This window comes from Leptodactylus fuscus, chromosome 5 (assembly GCF_031893055.1).
Source record: "Leptodactylus fuscus isolate aLepFus1 chromosome 5, aLepFus1.hap2, whole genome shotgun sequence".
NCBI classification, from domain to species: domain Eukaryota; kingdom Metazoa; phylum Chordata; class Amphibia; order Anura; family Leptodactylidae; genus Leptodactylus; species Leptodactylus fuscus.
Genome location: NC_134269.1, coordinates 209,393,748 through 209,414,994, shown reverse-complemented (window position 1 = coordinate 209,414,994; position 21,247 = coordinate 209,393,748). Strand labels below are relative to the sequence as shown.

The 21,247-nt window shown below is 42.0% G+C and overlaps 2 protein-coding genes across 2 annotated transcripts in view; both read right to left on the bottom strand.

Annotated features, from left to right (window-relative positions):
- FBLN1 (fibulin 1) overlaps positions 1-21,247 on the bottom strand; it is a 364,927-nt gene that overhangs the window by 200,236 nt on the left and 143,444 nt on the right. The window lies entirely within an intron of this gene.
- The window catches only part of ATXN10 (ataxin 10), a 74,721-nt gene continuing 66,002 nt past the window's right edge, over positions 12,529-21,247 (bottom strand). Inside the window, exon 11 of the mRNA XM_075275144.1 lies at positions 12,529-13,093. Within this exon, the coding sequence (XP_075131245.1) occupies positions 12,912-13,093 (182 nt within the window). The 3' untranslated portion in view covers positions 12,529-12,911. The remainder of the gene's footprint in view (positions 13,094-21,247) is intronic.

The following is a 21,247-nucleotide window of genomic DNA, read 5'->3' as shown; positions in this document are numbered from 1 at the left end:
GATAGATAGATAGATAGGAGATAGATAGATAGGAGATAGATAGATACATAGGAGATAGATAGATAGATAGGAGATAGATAGATACATAGATAGATAGATAGATAGATAGATAGGAGATAGATAGATAGATAGATAGATAGGAGATAGATAGATAGATAGATAGATAGATAGATAGATAGGAGATAGATAGATAGATAGATAGATAGATAGGAGATAGATAGATAGATAGATAGGAGATAGATAAATAGATAGGAGATAGATAGATAGATAGATAGATAGATAGGAGATAGATAGATACATAGATAGATAGATAGGAGATAGATAGATAGATAGATAGATAGATAGATAGATAGATAGATAGATAGATAGGAGATAGATAGATACATAGATAGATAACTTTCATATTTACAACACTGGACATTCCCCATGTTCTCCTATACGGATGTTCTTCTTACCTATAGATTCTTTACACTTCTGTTCTTCAGGCCGCCATGTGTACAGAGACCGCCCGGGGACATGGCGGATATTAATGAGCGCTTTCCGTTCCATTAATTAACCTTCCATACTTATGGCTGACAGAAATAAGACAAGTAAATCTTTACAAATATTTAAACCAAAGTCTTCAGAAACTTCTGCTCTCTGCCGACGTCTCTCAGGAAAGTTTTTCTTCCAATGAAGAAGATAAAATACTTGTAAGTAAACTGAATAGAGCGTTCTTCATCTGAAATTTCTTCTAAGGAGCCACAATAAAGGAATCCTTAATACCTAGAGACAGAGAGTGAAAATAAACCATCAGACATGACATATATGGTGTAGAGTACAGGTACAAGTGCTCTGTAGTGTTACTGCCCCCTCTGGCACTTGTAGGATGTAGCAAGTTTCTTCTCGGAGTCTTTAGCCAATGAATAGAAGTCATGTGACCATGTGGAGTAGTTAAACCCTCCCCTGAGGTTCAGTAGATGGGAAAAGTAGAGGCTTGAAGCTGGCAGCATCTCTTGTCCTGGGGCCTATGGCAACACTTTGCGTCACATTGTTTAGCCGTGCCAGAGAGAGATTTTTTTAATCCTCAAATATTGTTCTTATCAATATGTAAATGCCAACTGAATATTTATAGATACTGATATGGATAGCTTATAGACAGAGGATAAGCGACCTCAATTGCAATGAATGAACTCTGTTTCTTCTTATGGTGCCAGTTATTGCCACCCTGGACATCATGGGCATGGGGCATCTAATGGACCTTACTTATACTAGAAAACTGGCGAATATCCCCTGACCCTGGTCTATAGTCTCTCACTCTGCCAAATCAGTATCCCTGCGCTATGCTGAGGAGGTCCAAAAGACCAAAACAGCGCTGTTCATAGCTGGGAATCTGTTCCTTTTGGAATAGAAATACTAATTTGGCAATTAAATCCGCATCATGATAGTAGGCTTATTAACTGAGTCATGCATGATGTTAAGGAGGCTGCCCTCTAGAGGGCGGAGTACAGCGTGCACTGTTCTCCTAATTACATCCTGGAGAATAGATTTGCATATTTTCTACCTAGAAAACTGGCGTAAAGGATAATAAATCTAAGTGCCAGACATCTATCCCATCAGGGAGCTGGAGTAGATGTCTATTTAGAACAGCAGACCCCAGAGATTTCGCCCAATTGATGATATCATAAATTAGGTGCAAATGCCAGCGCAGTCGTAGTGCCCCTTTAACATAAAATGATCTTCGAGCCATTGGCAGTTGCTACCAGGGGTGTAATATTAGAGGTGGGGGGGGCTTCATCTTACACCTTGCTTCTACCACTGAACTAACCATCATGGACCCCAGGAGATATCTATGATCTATAGCCTGATCCTCCAAGTTCACGAGCGGAATACCAGAACTGCAGTGAAGACTGACACACTGGCAGAGCAGCAGATCCGAATGCTGTAATAACAGCCATTAGCCCCCAGGTCTTTGCTGTAGGAACCTATTGAATAGATAAATTTAGCATCGGCTTCCTTCAGTATAATAAAACAAAGCTGATAATACACATGGAGAGAAGTCAGAACCTGCCATGTGTGTTTGATTTAGGTCAGTTGATCCCATCCTGCAATAGATAGTAGCTTATAAACACAAGCGAGCAGACATGTCATTAGAGAAAGCCACAGCTCCTTCAGAAGATTGTGATCAGAATTCGAGTGGAGGCCAAGCCTTGCTTCTGTAATTATCACTAGACACTGGGGAGCACACGCAACCCCCCGGAATCGAAGCCCTCAGTGGTCAGAGAGAAATCCAATCTCCAAACCTCGTGCCTGTAATGCAACATTTAATGCGAAAATCCCTGCAATTATAAACTCTTGGGGTATTGTGATCCCCGGGGGACTCTTAGACCTTTTCTCAAAGTGGACTTGTACCAAAAAATGGTCTTTGTCTCACGGTACAAGGGTCAATAGTGTACGGTATAACCCGCTCTCAGCAGTATAGTAGAGAACACATAGTGTACTATAGGGCTATAGTATCAGTGAGAGCAAAGACATCCTGATATCTACTGCACAGTGCCAGTAAGTAGCTGCAACAGCCATGTAAACATGAGTAACACCACAATATGACGGAGAAAGATAAGGACATCACTCATCTCTACGCACCGCCCATTAATGCAAGCTAGCCGTTGTTCAGTCACCAGGTCGGGGGGGGAGGAGATGGATCTATAATTTGACCACCAAACACCTACAAGATGGTTCCCATGGTTTTTAGGACTTAAGGGCAGTGTGTTTGTGCTTTGCGCCCCCTTAAGGGGAGATTACCTTGACATTTGCCATGGTCACATGCAATCACAATCTATTACCACTGACAAGGTCATGTAAGGTGGAAGGTCACGCTGTATGTTATGACTGTATACATGACCTTTAATTGGGCCATTAGTGAGCAGAAAACTATTAACCCACAGGATAAGATTGTAGTCTGTAACCATGGAGATCTAGAGGTAGTCTGTAACCATGGTGATCTATCGGTAGTCTGTAACCATGGTGATCTATCGGTAGTCTGTAACCATGGTGATCTATCGGTAGTCTGTAACCATGGAGATCTATCGGTAGTCTGTAACCATGGAGATCTATCGGTAGTCTGTAACCATGGAGATCTATCGGTAGTCTGTAACCATGGAGATCTATCGGTAGTCTGTAACCATGGTGATCTATCGGTAGTCTGTAACCATGGAGATCTATCGGTAGTCTGTAACCATGGTGATCTATCGGTAGTCTGTAACCATGGTGATCTATCGGTAGTCTGTAACCATGGTGATCTATCGGTAGTCTGTAACCATGGAGATCTATCGGTAGTCTGTAACCATGGAGATCTATCGGTAGTCTGTAACCATGGAGATCTATCGGTAGTCTGTAACCATGGAGATCTATCGGTAGTCTGTAACCATGGTGATCTATCGGTAGTCTGTAACCATGGAGATCTATCGGTAGTCTGTAACCATGGAGATCTATCGGTAGTCTGTAACCAGGGAGATCTAGAGGTAGTCTGTAACCATGGTGATCTATCGGTAGTCTGTAACCAGGGAGATCTATCGGTAGTCTGTAACCATGGAGATCTATCGGTAGTCTGTAACCATGGTGATCTATCGGTAGTCTGTAACCAGGGAGATCTATCGGTAGTCTGTAACCATGGAGATCTAGAGGTAGTCTGTAACCATGGAGATCTAGAGGTAGTCTGTAACCATGGAGATCTATCGGTAGTCTGTAACCATGGAGATCTATCGGTAGTCTGTAACCAGGGAGATCTATCGGTAGTCTGTAACCATGGAGATCTATCGGTAGTCTGTAACCAGGGGGATCTATCGGTAGTCTGTAACCATGGAGATCTATCGGTAGTCTGTAACCATGGAGATCTATCGGTAGTCTGTAACCAGGGGGATCTATCGGTAGTCTGTAACCAGGGGGATCTATCGGTAGTCTGTAACCAGGGAGATCTATCGGTAGTCTGTAACCAGGGAGATCTATCGGTAGTCTGTAACCATGGAGATCTAGAGGTAGTCTGTAACCATGGAGATCTAGAGGTAGTCTGTAACCATGGAGATCTATCGGTAGTCTGTAACCATGGAGATCTATCGGTAGTCTGTAACCAGGGAGATCTATCGGTAGTCTGTAACCAGGGAGATCTATCGGTAGTCTGTAACCAGGGGGATCTATCGGTAGTCTGTAACCATGGAGATCTATCGGTAGTCTGTAACCAGGGGGATCTATCGGTAGTCTGTAACCAGGGAGATCTATCGGTAGTCTGTAACCATGGAGATCTATCGGTAGTCTGTAACCAGGGGGATCTATCGGTAGTCTGTAACCATGGACATTTTTTTTTTTTTTTTTCTTTTCGAGGAGAAAAGGAAGATTTGGTTCCCAAAAAAACCCACATACATGTTTTGTTTAACCTAATCCGTTCAGCTATTCCAAAGATATAAGCCCTATTAGTGTTGATGTAAGAGTTCACTAGCCAAGTGGGCGGTCAGATTGTGATTTCACCAGTGGTGTGCGGTATGGCATGTAGTGTTACCACCCACTTGGCTAGTCTACATGAACAGGGCTTATAGCTTTGGAACAGCTGAACAGATTTAGATTAACAAAATACCATAATGTTCAGGGTGACAGCACCGATCAGATGATTGAGGACATTGGGCTTTTCAGAAATAGTGACAGATTCTCTTTAGAGAGGTATCCCAGTAATAAGTTATCCTCTATCCACTGACAATATAAGTATGGGGGTCTGAAATCCCCCCTTTTAGAGAAGCTGTAGTCTCCATAATGTATGCTGCTACTCCATTCTTCTCTATGAGGCTGCCAAGAAGACGCAGAACATAACTAGTGGATAAGAGAGAACTTATTGTTACGGGAATATCCCTTTAATTAGGACGACTGAAAAAAATGTTCAACAGAAAATGCAAATCTTCCAAAATTGCACTAAATTCCAAGGCCCACGTGACCCCGTAAGAAAGTAAAGCATGTGGATGTTTGTGGCGGCACCACTGGGCTATTACCAGCATTTAGCCCATGACGTCATTCAGTTGGTCTATCACATAATTTTTGGCAACCTGACCGGGCCTCCTTACGACTTGGAACGTTTGCCAAGTGGCACATCTGGAGCCCGGAGCTGCCAGCCCTTCTACAATAAGTATGATGAATCTGACGGGTAGATTACCATGTGATGAGGACAGTCTTCTTTACATTCTTGGGCTGTTTCTGGGCTTCCACTACTGAGAAAACGTCTTGAACTTATTAGGATCTTGATTCATTTTTATGGCCACCGCCGAAGCCAAGGAGGAAGGAGCCTTGTTTGGGTAGGGATGCGGAATTTGCTGGTTGAACAGCTACTTCTAAAAAATGAAGTGTGACACTACGGCTACTGCACGGGGAGACGGAGCGATGGTCTGGATTGGATCTGACAGCATCAGATATAAGGGGTAGCCATAAAACCATAAGAAATATTGCAAGTTTTTAATTTTTTTTTTTTAAATATTCAACCTCCAGGTTTTGTTCTCACAAAATACTAAAATATTCTGTTCTCTCTGATTTTTCTAGAGATGTTCCTTCAAATTCAGGAGAAACTAACTTCTACCTTTTGACTCCCACAAGAGTGCAGGGGCTATGAACTTCTATAAAGCTCAGGTGACTCTGTGACTAAACGAAACAAGAAGGAAGGAGAGGCCAAGGGCTATATGTTCCCATGAAGCCTGGGCTAGTTGGTGGTAAGACCCCCAGTGATCACTAGAATGAAGGATCAGCGTTGTTGGGATGAGCGTTCTACCCATTTACAGTGCGGTGCAAAAGTCTAAGGCAGGTTTGTGGGGGGGGGGGGATATGCTGTAAGGAACGAACACTTGCAGACAGTTTTTGAAGGAACTGGGCAGGGACGTTGTTCCTGCCGCCGCCGCCGCCACCGTCTTGGAAAATTAAGCACTAGTGTTGAGCGAATAGTATTCGATTGAATACCTCGCTCCCAAAGGAATGCGTGTAAGCAGCCGAACACCAAGGGGTTAAGCGCATCAAATATTCACTGCACTTAACCCCTTAGTGTTCGGCCGCTTACACGCATTCCTATGGGAGTGAGGTATCCGACGACCACTACTCGCTCATCTCTTTTAAGCACCGATCTTCTGTGATGTAGGCTTGTTCCAATCCGTCTGACTCTTTAGACATCCCAGACAGACTGGATGATCTTGATGCTCTGCGGGAGCCGTTTCATTTCCCATACTCCTCATCCAAATATTGATGGGATTTCAATTTCAGACCCTTCTTCTAATCTTAGCCAACCTCTATCATCTTGAAGTACAATTAACTTTTTTTTTTTTTTTTTTTATATATATTTCCAGAATTGTAGAAATCTTAAAAAAATGGGAAGATCTCAAATTTCAGCCTAGAACCCGATATTCCTGCGCACCTCATCATCTACATTTACATATTCTCTGTATTGTCTTTGACAAGGTGCTGAGTTTTCCCACAAATTTTGTGTTATTGTAGAACCAAACTCTGTATACGCCAAACCAAGTGAAATGTGGATATAATAATTTTAAAAAAATTTTGATTTCAAATTGGTTTTCGGCAAATATTGTCTTGACACGAGTGATGAAGGGTTGTGTTCCGACAGTGAGAAATTTTTTTGTCAGGCTTATTTTAGAAATGTGCAAAAATAATACATGAGATCATTGGGAGAATGAGATCTCCAGTGGTTGAGTAGTTCAGTCTCCAAGAGCAGGACAACTTTGACCACCAACCAAGCCACAAAGATCAGGCCCATAGACTTGTTACATGGATGACAAGCAATATAGATAAGTGGGGACTACTGCGAAATTTCACTGTAACAAAACAAGAGTCCATTCCACTGTAAAGAGGTTGATTAGATAAGAGAAGACTTTGCAAATCTTGATGATTTAGGTGGTTGATTGGAAACCTCCTCAGTTTCGAAAAAAGCCATCTAGAACAGGGGTGCCCAATACGTCGATCACGATCTACCGGTAGATCGCAAAGGACGTATGGGTCGATCGCGGGATGAAACCAGGGATCCCCGGTGTCTGCAGCCCCAGCCTGCCAGTGTCCAGAGATAACTCTTAGCCTGCGCTGTGAACAAGCAGACACCAGGGATCCCTGAACACCGCTGTCTCCTGCTCTCACTGTCAGCCCGACCCCACCCACAGACACGACCTGGCCCCACCCACAGGCTCGCCCCAGCCCCACCCATAAGAAGTGGGTAGTAGATCTTATCCCACAGTCAGTTATAAAGTAGCTCACATGTTGAAGAAGTGTGAGCACCCCTGATCTAGAATAAAACTGTAAGTAGAATAGAGAGGAGAGGAGGGGGATGCGGCTGCAATGAATTTGCATTGTTCACATCAGTCCATACCTGCACACTATTTGGTTTACTATTTGTAAACCAAGGAGAGAAACAGAGCAGCAAGGCCTCTTAAAATTAGAGGCTATATAGTCGATCACCGATCTGACAGTGATAGTCTATCCTAATAGGCTATCAATATTCTGGTCTCAGAAGACCCATTTAACCGAACATGTCAGGAGATCTGGAGCAGATAATTCCAAGAAAAATGGGAATTTAAAAAAAAAAAAAAATAAAACCTGTAAAAGGTTGTGTGCAATTTTAAAAGAGTATTCCCAACATGGACATTTATGGAATATGAGGGTCCCAACTCCAGGATCCAAACCGATGTGAAGAACTTCTGTCTTCAGGATGAGCATGATTGGAGAGCGAGAGGTTGGGGTGAGCTGCGAGTTTCATGGTGGGACCTAAACGTATCAGGAGTTTAGGGCCTATCCTATAGATATAATACCCATCATTTTTTTTATCCCTTCAAAAAAGTTAAGACTGGAGGCGCCCACAAAAATACTGTCCGAACTGTGATCGTTTTATCAAAATAGCACTGGTTTCTTTTTGTCAGAACCTTGGACAGCTCTAAAAATCACCCTAAATCTGTCTAAATTATTGGAATCCAGACTTGGCAATGTCTAGAAACCAAAAAAACAAACAAACCCCACTATATAAAAGTTGTAGAAATAAAGGTAAAGGCTCGGCAATGGATGGGCCAGCACTGTCACTATGGTTCATAGAGGGTGTTCCAACCTGGACATACAATTTTATGATTCCATTAGTAATCTGACCCATTAGGGCACATCTACGTGTGGTTGTACTGATCAAATCCTTTTTTGTAGAGAAAAAAAATCTCTTTTAGTGACACAGGCGAGAAAGTTATACATGGATGCCATATTGAGAGTCAGAATACAGTGGTTTCCATGTAGCTGGCCCTGGATTATTAAAGAAGTTCCAGTTCCTTTTTTTAATAACAGGATAGGTCATCAATGAGAGATCAGCAAAGTCCTGGGTGCGGCCCGATTATTATACTCGCTCTGTGCCACCTGCCTTGACCTCTGCCTGGTTTCTGTTGTGCACAAACTCTACCTGCCCTGACCTCAGTTCGGCCATTCACTACACCTCTCCCTTTTCCTCTTGACCTACATGAGTCCGCTACACATTGAACGGAAAGTTCCAAGAGGTAGACGCCTGCAGAAAAGTCCAGACCCCAGTAAGGGGATGAAAGGGTGAATAATAGAGGACCAAATCCATTCAGTGACCCAACAGGTCCATGCTTGATAGATTACAACTGCGATGGACAAAGCCCATATCACACAAGTATAGAGATGCAAAAATAAAGCCTCATATAATTAGACAACAAATTCAGCTCTGCTACATCTACATTACGTGTTTCAATGCTGAATACAATACCACTTATTTGACTGCATGTATAGAAGTGAATTTCCCACTGATGCTACAGAGATGCCACCACATAGGCCTGGCTGTGTTGATGGGGGCTCGGGTCCCCAATGCTGAAGGGCTATTTGGTAGCAATGAGAATATGTTGATTGGGCCTCTTTCCTTCTAGGCGGCCTCCTTTTTATGGCTGATTGGGGCAAAGTATTAATCCCCCCGCATGTAAAACAAGCATTGAAGGCCCGGACTCTATTGCATGAAGGACAGTGGGGCTGTTGTGTTCGAGGGGATTAACCCGAGAGAATCTAAAGCCCCTCACAATACAGTAATCAGCGTGTTTTCACTGTGAAAGAGCGGCATTTTTTCGTTGAGAGAACTTTCTTCCTTTCTATTCTATGAGGAAATTGTCCCTATTCAATCACACCGCACCAATATATACATAGCGGAATATTCCATTGTAGGACAAGACAGGGAAAAGGGAAAGGGGCTCAGGAAATAAAATTCTTTCCACTGCTCAGGTGGTAATGTGGTGGTTATTTTAACCATGTCAAGAATACAAAAAAAAAAAAAAAAAAGTTACATTTGGTTAATGCGGTGGATAAAAAAAACACAGAAGAGTCACGTTATTTTTGAACTTTTTGGATGACGGCGCCTAAAAATAAGCCGAGCTGTTCCAACACCCATCCATGGCGTAACGATAAGAGTAAGGCAAAATGGTTTCAATGCCTCTTTGTAGGAACCAGCATCTGGAACAAAATTGTCCCTACCCTCTGTTAGGTCCAAGAGTAACAGATTTGCCTTGAGCCCTGCCAAAAAATCCCTGTCACCGTGCTACCATTAGCCTTCAGTTGAAAGGAATAATATTACCTAATACATTCAGGAAATAGTCATGTTGTTGATGGTTGATCATAAACTTCAGTTACCAAAAGGTCCATCTAAAGTAATACCATAAGTAGAACAGAGGGGAGAGAAGGGGGATGCGGCTGCAGTGATTCTTCATTGTTTCTGTCAGTTTATATGAAGAGGAACCAAGCCCCTTTGAATAGGATTCCCATGACGGTTTTAAAACAATGGTGGACCCAGTGCAAAAGTCTCGTAGATGGGCTCCACTCCCCACCACTTAGACCTACCCTGCAGCTTTCAGAGGACACAAATAATGGTCCTTTATGGCTTTCAAACATTATGATGCACCCTTAGTGGTCCAAGGTGTCTCTGGCCCACCCTGCTCTGGCCAATTTTACAAAAAGTGGTGCATGAAAGCGTCGGGTATCAAAGATTTGCCACTTTAATGCTCAACTACACCAAAAAATTGGCATAGATGGGTAACTATATTCTCCCGTTATGGCCTCATATTAAATGAGTGGGTAGAGAACGTTGCACCTCTGAACTCACGTGAACCTATAGATTACATTACACCCTCGTGACACAGTTTAGCGAGCCGAAACGCAAACAAGAGCTGGTTCCTGCTAAATGTAAATCAGAAGCACCGAATGTCAACAAAACTGCAAGAACCTGAAGTGTCTGGGGGGGTTTTGTGACCTATATGGAAATAAAATCTAAGTTCCAAATAAAGGTTTAAAAAAAAACAAAAAAAAAAAAAAAAAAACAATCTAAATTATTCAATGTTACAAAAGTAAATCACACTTGAAATCAGATTTCAGAAACAAAAATAGATGAAAAAAAAAGGGAAAAAAAATTGGCACAGAAATTTTTTGCATTTCTTCCTCTCCATAGAAGGTTTGAAGTCAAAAATATTTCTCTTGTTCAAATCAAGTAAATCCCTGATGACAAGTGTGTAAATGTTTCGATTTTCATAAAAAAAAAAAAAAAAATTGACCCATTACATATTCTCCATACATTTCCTGCAAAGCGAGGGAAACAGAAGATTACACAAGCTCGATAGGTCTAAGACTCGGTACAACATGTGTACATTTCACAACAACTAAATCCCAAAAGACGTGGAGGATTGTTGGATGTGCCTCCTACCCATTTACCCCCCAAATCTTTTCAGTGTTACATTCCTGGGTTCACAAACAATATCAAAAATGAAGAGGGAAGGCGCTCCGTCCTCCAGTGTCTCTTGAATTAATGAACTGGAAATGAGTTTTGTCAATGTTTTGGGAAGGTCCCGAGAATGAAAAGGGACTTACAGAATTAATCACAGTGAGAAACTAGCACTTCAGTGACCGGCCGGGGGCCTGGAATTGCTTTTCGGGGGGGGGGGGGGGACCCAGGCTCTATGGCCGACTCTCCAATCCAAAAAGACATTTAAAGCTGAAACCTAAACTCAGAGTGAGTCCAGGGATCCTGAAGAATGTTCATTCAATCCAATGACCACATTCCAATTCTCATACCTGAATTTGAAAAAAATTCCAAAAATTTTAAAAATATTTTTTTTATTAAGACGCCTGTAATTTTTATTATTAATGTGATTCTGCCATTTTCACTACTAGTTACTTGAGTCTGGAGTAAAATGGAGTATGTCATACAGATTCTGAAGACCAGGCTGTATTCTTCACCGCATAATCCCATTTTCATACATCTTTGAAGATGGCATCATTTTTTTCTAGGTAACCCAATACATAATGCCTTAAGGAGATATTTCTCATCACGTTACTATAATGAGAGAAAACAAGACTGGACAGGCCTGGCGGATTTAAAAAAAAAAAAAAAAAAGAAGTAAGATTTCACTATTGGTATGTTTGTCTGTCCCCCCCCCCCCCATTTTCTTCCTGTATTAAGCAAAAGGTAATGTAAAAATGTATTTCATACCCGTGTACTAGTGTCATACTATGCAAGAGCCTGATCATGCACATCTAAAAACCTAATATAAAGTGTAGAAGGAAAAAAAAAACAAAAAAAAAACCAAAACCAAAAACAACAAGCGTTGCTACAATGCAAGGTCAATTTTACACAATTTTTTGCATTTTTATGGCTTTTATCCATGTGTGATGGTATTCCCAAGTTGCCAATAAAGAAAAAAAACAAAACAAAAAAGGTGGCTGAACTTGGCAATTTTGGCAAGTCCATCTGACCATCTAAGTGCATGTGGACGTACGACTCTTCCCCAAGATCAAGTGTAGAGAGAGAAGGTTCGGTCAGTTGGATTTCAACACGTCAAGATCGTAGAGGAGTCTGTCAGCAGCAGTTTTCCCTTTCCCATTTCAGAATATATGAAGTTGCGACCAATTTGAGTGCGCATGTATTTGCGGGGAGAGCATTGATGGGAAAGTTGGTGACCAAACAAGCCACCTAAAATATATGGTCAACTTACCATTGATAAGTTAGTAGGAAAACACAGATGAGTCAATGGGCAACCAAAAATAGTCAATTCAGAATCTAAGCCGACTAGTACAGGCCTGAATACGAACAAAAATTCGTCCCCGTCAAGGATTAAAGATGGATGAACCTCATGAGATCAGTTTCACAGATGCAAGTATCGTTTTGGTCCGAATCATAAGTGCTAGTAGACTCCTGGGGTCTCTTCACACACCAGAGTGTAAAAAGTGGAGGCCTAAAGGGGGTGCAAAAAAGTAATCAACGCTCACACTCAGCCCTCCCTCACCGTGTCTGGTTTTCCAGTAGATATTTTATAACGTCCAAAATTAGAAGAGTCAAAATTTGCCTTGGACAAAAAGAAAACCGCAACATATTTGGAATCAATCGTAAACTGATGTAGGACTCTACAAGCTTGACCCAACACCGTGTCCCCTGGGTGACAAACAAAAAAACACAACAGAAAACACTGTCCTTTGTTAAATTGTCAGATTTTTATTCACCCATGTGCAACATTTCAGCGCGATAGTCTGAGCATTTATCAAGCTTGAGAGTCATTTTTTTGTCCTTGGCTTCAGAAGACAACTTGTATGGCAAAAACATTCAACCTTCAGTATCTGATATTTGGTCTGTGGTCGCAGGAGATCTGAAACCATGGCTGTTGTCCACTTGACAATCACCAAAAAAAAACCCAGTCCACGGACAAGTTTGGGGACGGTTTTTGGAAAAACAGAATCCAACAACCCATTTAAGGTCCACTTTTGAGCCACTCAATTGCAAAGTGACCACACACCTGGTGCAGGATCATGTAAACATTTATTTCTGTGGCCTACAGGTCTTTCTGTTCAAGTGCACCAAAAAATGTGAACAAATTCACTTCTGTTGCCATCTACTTTTTCTTTACAGATTTCAGAAGCAGTTTTCCATCCCGTTCCTCCACATGCAACCCCATACTTTCCAGCAGAGCAGAGTCGGCCAGGCCTTGGCGCTCCATGCTAGCGATCAGCTCCTGGTTCTTCTCGTTGTTTTCTGTAAGGTTTCTAATGGCATAAACAGCCCACTGGTTGAGAACTGAGGTTCAGAGGGTTAAAGAACATCTGGATAGTTGAAATTAGGGCAACGCGCTATGTAGAAAACCACAACACAAGCAAATATGCAAACACATGGAGAACATGCAGATCTTCTGACGTCATACCTAAACTAGGGAACATAGTGATTTAAGTAGTCTGCTTCGAAAGATGTGTCAACTTCAAAACCATTAAGGAAGATCTTCTCTATATAGGAGAGAGCCAAAAATAAGAACACCCTTAGGGTCCTCGCTACTTCCAGTACATACATCTCTTGTAAAGTCACTGTCTGGTGATTCAGAGGTCTACTGTCTTTTGGTTGGCTTGGACAGTAAGTGGCCATTTGATACCTACCATATTCCTTGTCAACCAATTACAGTGGGGAATAAAACAAAAAAACAAAAAAAACAAAAACACTTTCTTCTTCCCTTTGGTCCTGGCTATCCATTCAACAAAAGGACCTGGCTGGTCCTGGCTATCCATTCAACCAATGGTCAACACAATAGACAAAAAAATTATTTTTAGGACATTTTTAGACCATGCCCTCAATCCTTCAGGCTCCCACAAAAGCTTTAAAAGGGTTGTCCAGGACATTTTATTATTGTGGCAGGAGGCCTGGGAAGGTGAAAAATAAATTTTAAAGAGTCCCTGTGGCGTCTTGGGAGTTTTCCGGTCGAAGTCTCCACTGCATGTGACCACTGAGGCCAATTATAGGCCTCCGGAAAGAACACACAAAAATCAAAGGTGATGTCCTGATTCCTTTCCTTGGGCTATTGAGTGATGACATGAGGTTGGGGCTTCAGCCAGAAAAGCCCATAGGCACCACGGAGACCAGACAGAGTCAGGGGACACTGGAGAGAGAGACAGGAGCAGGTTTTTTTTCACCTTCCCCAACCTCCTGCCACAATAATAAAATATCCTGGACAACCTCTAAGACATGTCTATTTTGAGGTCCATTTACATGACCCACAAACTCCTCCAGATTAGGTTATCAAGAATTCCAAAATGGCCACGAGTGAATGAATAGGGAGCACATTAGTGTGTGCATACAGCTGGGCCTTCTCTAGTATGGAGAAAAAGAAAACTTCCTAGTGGTAAAAAAAAAAGTGGTTACAACTGCTTAAAATCTAATGACATATTAAATTGGGGAAAAAATAGAATTAAAATTTTTGCATTAAAACAATTTACAGTTTGCCAATAAGCACATTTTCTTATAGTAATAATAAAACTAAAATAATAAGAAAAAGGATTGATCATGCAACAAATCAATAATGCTGGCTAATGGGGGTATCAAGACCACTGTTCAGCCAATGGCTCAGGGTCTCAGAAGTGAAAACCCACCTATAAACATTTATGCCACATTCTGTAAAAATGCTGTGAACTATAACCCATTAAGGCATTTGAAATGCGCACAGATAAAACCTATACAAGGTGCTGCCACATGATCTTAAGGCGCACAGCACTAAAGAGCCTATTGGTAAAGCCCATAAGATTAGATCAGATGGGATAGACAGCCCCCCCCATATGTGCACCTCAACAGTAACCGCAGTAATAGCAGGGTCTGGTCACATCCTGATAAAAAAAAAAAAAAGAAAAGTTCATTAACCATGAAGCATTAGTCACTATTTTGGCCAAAATATGCAAGCTCGCAAACCAACGTAAGGGCTCCCCATGCATTGAGAGTCCTTAACTAAAAAAATATATTACTAAAAAGGGCATCATATACAAAAAGAAAAAAAAAATAAATAAAATTTTTTGTACCCATACATGGGGAAACTTGACATTGGTTTGTGAGCTTAATATGTTTGGAAAAACAGTGTTGAAACTGGTTCAATCCAAACTGGTTCAGTCATTCCTATACGTAACATGCCTGGTCCTTCAGATTGTCATTTCAGGTCCTTCTTACTGTTGGATGGGACCCACATTTACCTTAGGTTTTGCACATATATTCCTAAAGTCAAAATTTTTGTCCACTGACTAAGGTAGAATTTTCTGACTTCTGTCATCTTCATTTTTAACCCCTTAAGGACCCGGCCATTTTTTGGTTTCGCATTTTCGTTTTTCCCTCCTCACATTTCAAGAGCCATAACTTTTTCATTTTTCAGTTCACAGAGTCACATGATGGCTTATTGTTTGCGGGACAAATTGTACTTTGTAATGGCATCATTCAATATGCTGTGCAATGTACTGGGAAGCTGGAAAAAAATTCAGAATGAGGTGCAATTGGAGAAAAAATGCATTTGCGCCATTTTCTTATGGGTTTAATTTTTACAGCGTTCACTGTTTGGTACAAATGAGATGTTACCTGTGTTCTACGTGTCAGTACGAACGCGGTGATACCAAATTTATATAGTATTTGAAATGTTTTGATACTTTTAAAAAAAATGATAAACTTTGCAAAATAGAAAAAAAAATTTGTGTCATGTTCTAACACCTGTAACTTTTTCATATTTCCATGTATGGAGCTGGTTGTGGTGTCTTTTTATGCGGGACAAGATGACGTTTCTATTGATACCATTCGGGGAAAGATCTGATGGTTTGATCACTTTTTATTCAATTTTTTATAGGAGGCAAAGTGTTGAAAAAAACGCTTTTTGGCGGTTTTTATTTTTTTTGCCGCTACGCCGTTCGCAGTACGGGATAAATGTTTTAATATTCTAATAGTTCGGGCATTTTGGAGCGCGGGGATACCTAATATGTTTAATGTTCTTTAATTACTTTTATAGCTAATCTAGGGAAAGGGGGGTGATTTGAACTTTTATATTTTTTTTATTTTTTTAATACTTTTAAAAACTTTTTTTTTTCTTCTGTTACATTTATGATCAGACCCCTTAGGTACCTTGAAACCTAGGGGGTCTGATCGCTCATACTATTCACTGCAATACTACAGTACTGCAGTGAATAGCAGAATCCCAGCACTTCTATTAGAGGCTGCCTCTGGCATCGTCTAATAGATCTCATGCAGAGACAAGCCTGGAAGCCTTCAATAGGCTTCCGGCTGTCATAGCAACCGATCACCGCCCTCATGTGACGTTCAGGAGGGCGGCGATCGGCGAAACATGGCGGCGCCCATGCCGCCGGCGCCGTTTACACACTGCGGTTACGTTTGACCGCAGTGTGTAAAGGGTTAACAGCAGCGATCGGCTCGGGCACCGACCGCTGCTGTTATTGGCAGGTCCTGGCTGTATGATACAGCCGGCATCTGCCGTGTATGGAGCGAGCTCAGCGTGTGAGCTCGCTCCATACATCCCCATGCGATCCATGACGTACAGTTACGTCAAGGGTCGCTAAGGGGTTAACGAGATACAGTGGAAACTAAAAAGGTAATAAAATCAAATTTTGGAATTTGACCCTAAAGTGGAAATGGGAAATGTCCCTAGGAAAAAATAAAAAAAATTCTAAAATTAAATTTCCATCATCATAGACAAAAAAAAAAAATAAAAAAATCTATAAACAGCCTAAGGGGCAAAAAAGCAATAATGTATAATTAAAATTTCAACCATTTTTTGCTCCCGAATCCGAACAAACAGCGACGTGTTGAAACAATGCATCCCAGGTTGAGCATGGGCCGTTGCTAGCAAGGTGCTGTGTTTTGGTAGCTGTAAGAAGTTTAGAATTGTTAAAGGATTAAATGTTTATAAAATGAAAGCGTTGTCTGCATTCCCGGCTCATTAAGCTTTCAGCGACTTGACAGCTCCCCTGACTCATCCATATCTCCACACGGACCGATAAATCCCAGGAGGCTTTTAAAACCAGTAATCCTCAGATTTGTTATCAATAAAACGATTATCTGTGGAGGGAGGTTTATGTAATTCTGTAAAAATAAAAACAAAAAATTAAAATTAAAGAAATTCATACCCAACGGCAAACGGTTGCCGAATGCACAAATTATGGAAGAATAACAGATGATGAATTCTTATCAAATTTGGGCAATTCGAGCTGAACGGATGCAACCGCGCCTACTAAGCGGCCCGTTAAATTGGCCAATAGAGGGACTGCGGAAAAGAGAGTCTGTCCCAAATCCTTAGTAATGTAAAAGTTCGCATAAGGACGCCAGGAAGTCGTGTCAATTTTTTTCAGCCAGGATCCTCCGAATGCGTTGAGAGGTGGATCACTGATCTGGCCCCATTATTGGCCCTTGAGAACATTATAGTGATGGCAATTTAATCCAGTTTAGGTATGGATTGGGTCCCATTATTGGCTCTTGAGAACTCTACAATGGTTGCAGTTTTGTCCACTTTGAGGCGCAGCATTTCTAAACAACCATTACCAGTTAAACCCCCAAGGTCTCTGGCACAAGGACATAAGAAATCTGGATTTTCCCTACCATACTATGACTGCGAATTCCATCCCAACCATGGTTCAAATGACCCAAAAACTTCATCATACAGAGCCAGGAAGCTGTAAGTTTGGGTTATTAGGCCTTCTATACATATGGATTTGTATTTTCTGGAAATCTACAAATTTCATTACAACCTTGGACCCAAGTGATATCATTGGAACCTTTGGCAAATGCCAAGCAAGTCCAGTAAATGAGGACAACACACTCGTAAACCAGTTAGTGGGCAGACTCATGGCACTTGGCTTCATCCTTTTGCAATACACTGAACCTCTTTGTAACAATGGCGACGTCCTTGTTGCTCCAATGAGTCCATTTTCAGATTGACAAAAACAGCGATTTCGCCAAAGGCAGTGATGCATAAGGGGGAACCAGCATTTAAATCAGGTGATCTTAAAGGGGTATTCCCACCTCACATACTCAGCAGTCTTCACTCTTGTAAAATCTGCTTTCTTCCTGGTTGCCTGCATCATTTTGTGGGCGGGGTTTCACAGGCAACCTGCCGTTTAGCTCCGCCCCCAAATTCACATGTAGCTCCGCCCACCCACATTGGACTATGAAGTACAGGCAGCAGCAACTCCATTCTGTGTTACATACAGAGACTGCCTGTCTCTGCCATAATGAACACAATTGTATTAGCTAGCCTGATAACTGGGAGAATAGAAGAAATGAAAGCAGCTCCTCTATCTGAGTGCAGGACCTAGGTCACATGGTGTAGACACAGGAATAGCTAGATACACAGGCTCGCTCCCTGCACTTAGCCCCTCCCCCCTGAGAGCAGCAGATACATCATTTGACTCAGGAGCAGCTAAGTCAGGGCTGTGGCCACAAAGAATTGAATAAAGTAATATAGTGGACAAACAAAGCAGTTTTGCTGAAGCATTGTATTTAGGAAAAGTCTTACATCCACATTAACCAGCAGTATAGATAGGATCCTTGTGATGGGACAACCCCTTTAACTTGTCTTCGGAACTGGGTTAACATGTGGGCTCCTTCACATGGTGTAAGCGCGCCACTCATTTAGACCTGTACACGCGAGCACTTCAAAATACATATCATTCACTTCAATGGGAGCACCCGTAAAGCCAGCTTCACGCGCGCTCCAATTGAAGTGAATGGGATGCGTTTTGAAGCGCTCGCGTGTACGGGTCTAAAGGAGTGGCGCGTTTGCGCCATGTGAAGGGGCCCAAACAGACTCCCTTTAATGATGGAAAACACACAATTCCCTTAGATGCCACTCCCTAAGGCCAGGTGCACACGGGATTTTTTTGGTCCGGAATCCAGTCGCGCACTCTGCTCCAGATTAGGCCCAAATGAATGGGCCTAGTCGAGAAGAGGGAGTGTCTTCAGACGGATCCACGAGGCGACTTCGCCTAAAGAATGAACATGTCCATTCTTTTTTTCCGGGAGCCGGAACAAACTGCTATTGGAAAAAAAGAACTGACCAACTCCCATTGATTTCAATGGGAGCCGTCTTTTTGGTCAGGATTTTGAGGCGGATGCGGCCTCAAAATCCTAACCAAAATACCCTGTGTGAACTCAGCCTAAGCCAAAAAGTCTCCAGTCAAGTCTCCATTCAGCCAGTGCTACTGCCCAAATTACCAGTAGTCAAGACCTGGATACAACCTAGTCTTTAATGGCGTAGCCATGCAGATGTTGTAGTCAGACCTAACACCAGAGTGAGCCAAAAAGTTGCCCTATTCTACAAGATCAATCATGTTCTAGAGGGGGCAATCTCGAGGTCACATACCCATAGCTGTTGTCTATCCATAGTGATGCCCTAATGAAGAACTGAATCAGGCGAGCTGGGGGTAGTAAGAAGGTGGTGGGGGTAACAGCGAGGCTCTCTTTAATCCTCAGTTAGCTTGGAGCCGCTACATAAATTTGATATACATATTGGAAAAACAAAGATCTAAAAATACAGCCTGAACATTTTCCTCTCCCTCTAATTATTTTGTCTATTTATTTTGTTATTGTTGGAGGACACTTCTTCTTAAACATGAATATTTTCCTCACTCGCGCTCCGAGTCTCCTGTTATTGTGTGGTATATGGACTCCCAAGGTTTCCTATAAAATGGTACATTGTGTGATCTGTCCCATGCATTGGTTGAATAATGTGGTTAAATGCCTTATTTTTATAGCTTCCTGCAATCGACATAAAGGGCCACTAACCTAAAAAACTGAAAGCTACTGGTATACATAGAACAGTAAGAAACTGAAGAATATGCCTTAGAGCAGGGGTCCTCAAAACTACGGCCCACGGGCCACATACAGCCCGTGCCGCCGCCAGGATCGTTCACCAACTGCTTTCAGTTCTATGTGCAAATGACGTCATCGCTGCTGCAGTCTGTAGGAGGAGGACGCGCGGCAGTGGCTCTTTATGGGTAAGCTATATGAAGTGTTTGTTGTACTGAGGAGTATATAATACAGTGAAGGGGGTACTGAGGAGTATATAATACAGTAAGGGGGTACTGAGGAGTATATAATACAGTGAGGGGGTACTGAGGAGTATATAATGCAGTGAAGGGGGTACTGAGGAGTATATAATGCAGTGAAGGGGGTACTGAGGAGTATATAATACAGTGAGGGGGTACTGAGGAGTATATAATGCAGTGAAGGGGGTACTGAGGAGTATATAATGCAGTGGGGGGTACTGAGGAGTATATAATATATAATGCAGTGAAGGGGATACTGAGGAGTATATAATACAGTAAGGGGGTACTGAGGAGTATATAATACAGTGAGGGGGTACTGAGGAGTATATAATGCAGTGAAGGGGGTACTGAGGAGTATATAATGCAGTGAAGGGGGTACTGAGGAGTATATAATACAGTGAGGGGGTACTGAGGAGTATATAATGCAGTGAAGGGGGTACTGAGGAGTATATAATGCAGTGGGGGGTACTGAGGAGTATATAATATATAATGCAGTGAAGGGGATACTGAGGAGTATATAATGCAGTGGGGGGTACTGAGGAGCATATAATATATAATGCAGTGAAGGGGATACTGAGGAGTATATAATACAGTAAGGGGGTACTGAGGAGTATATAATACAGTGAGGGGGTACTGAGGAGTATAAAATGCAGTGAAGGGGGTACTGAGGAGTATATAATACAGTAAGGGGGTACTGAGGAGTATATAATACAGTAAGGGGGTACTGAGGAGTATATAATACAGTGAGGGGGTACTGAGGAGTATAAAATGCAGTGAAGGGGGTACTGAGGAGTATATAATACAGTAAGGGGGTACTGAGGAGTATATAATACAGTAAGGGGGTACTGAGGAGTATATAATACAGTGAGGGGGTACTGAGGAGTATATAATGCAGTGAAGGGGGTACTGAGGAGTATATAATGCAGTGAAGGGGGTACTGAGGAGTATATAATACAGTGAGGGGGTACTGAGGAGTATATAATGCAGTGAAGGGGGTACTGAGGAGTAGATAATGCAGTGGGGGGTACTGAGGAGTATATAATATATAATGCAGTGAAGGGGATACTGAGGAGTATATAATACAGTAAGGGGGTACTGAGGAGTATATAATACAGTGAGGGGGTACTGAGGAGTATATAATGCAGTGAAGGGGGTACTGAGGAGTATATAATGCAGTGAAGGGGGTACTGAGGAGTATATAATACAGTGAGGGGGTACTGAGGAGTATATAATGCAGTGAAGGGGGTACTGAGGAGTATATAATGCAGTGGGGGGTACTGAGGAGTATATAATATATAATGCAGTGAAGGGGATACTGAGGAGTATATAATACAGTAAGGGGGTACTGAGGAGTATATAATACAGTGAGGGGGTACTGAGGAGT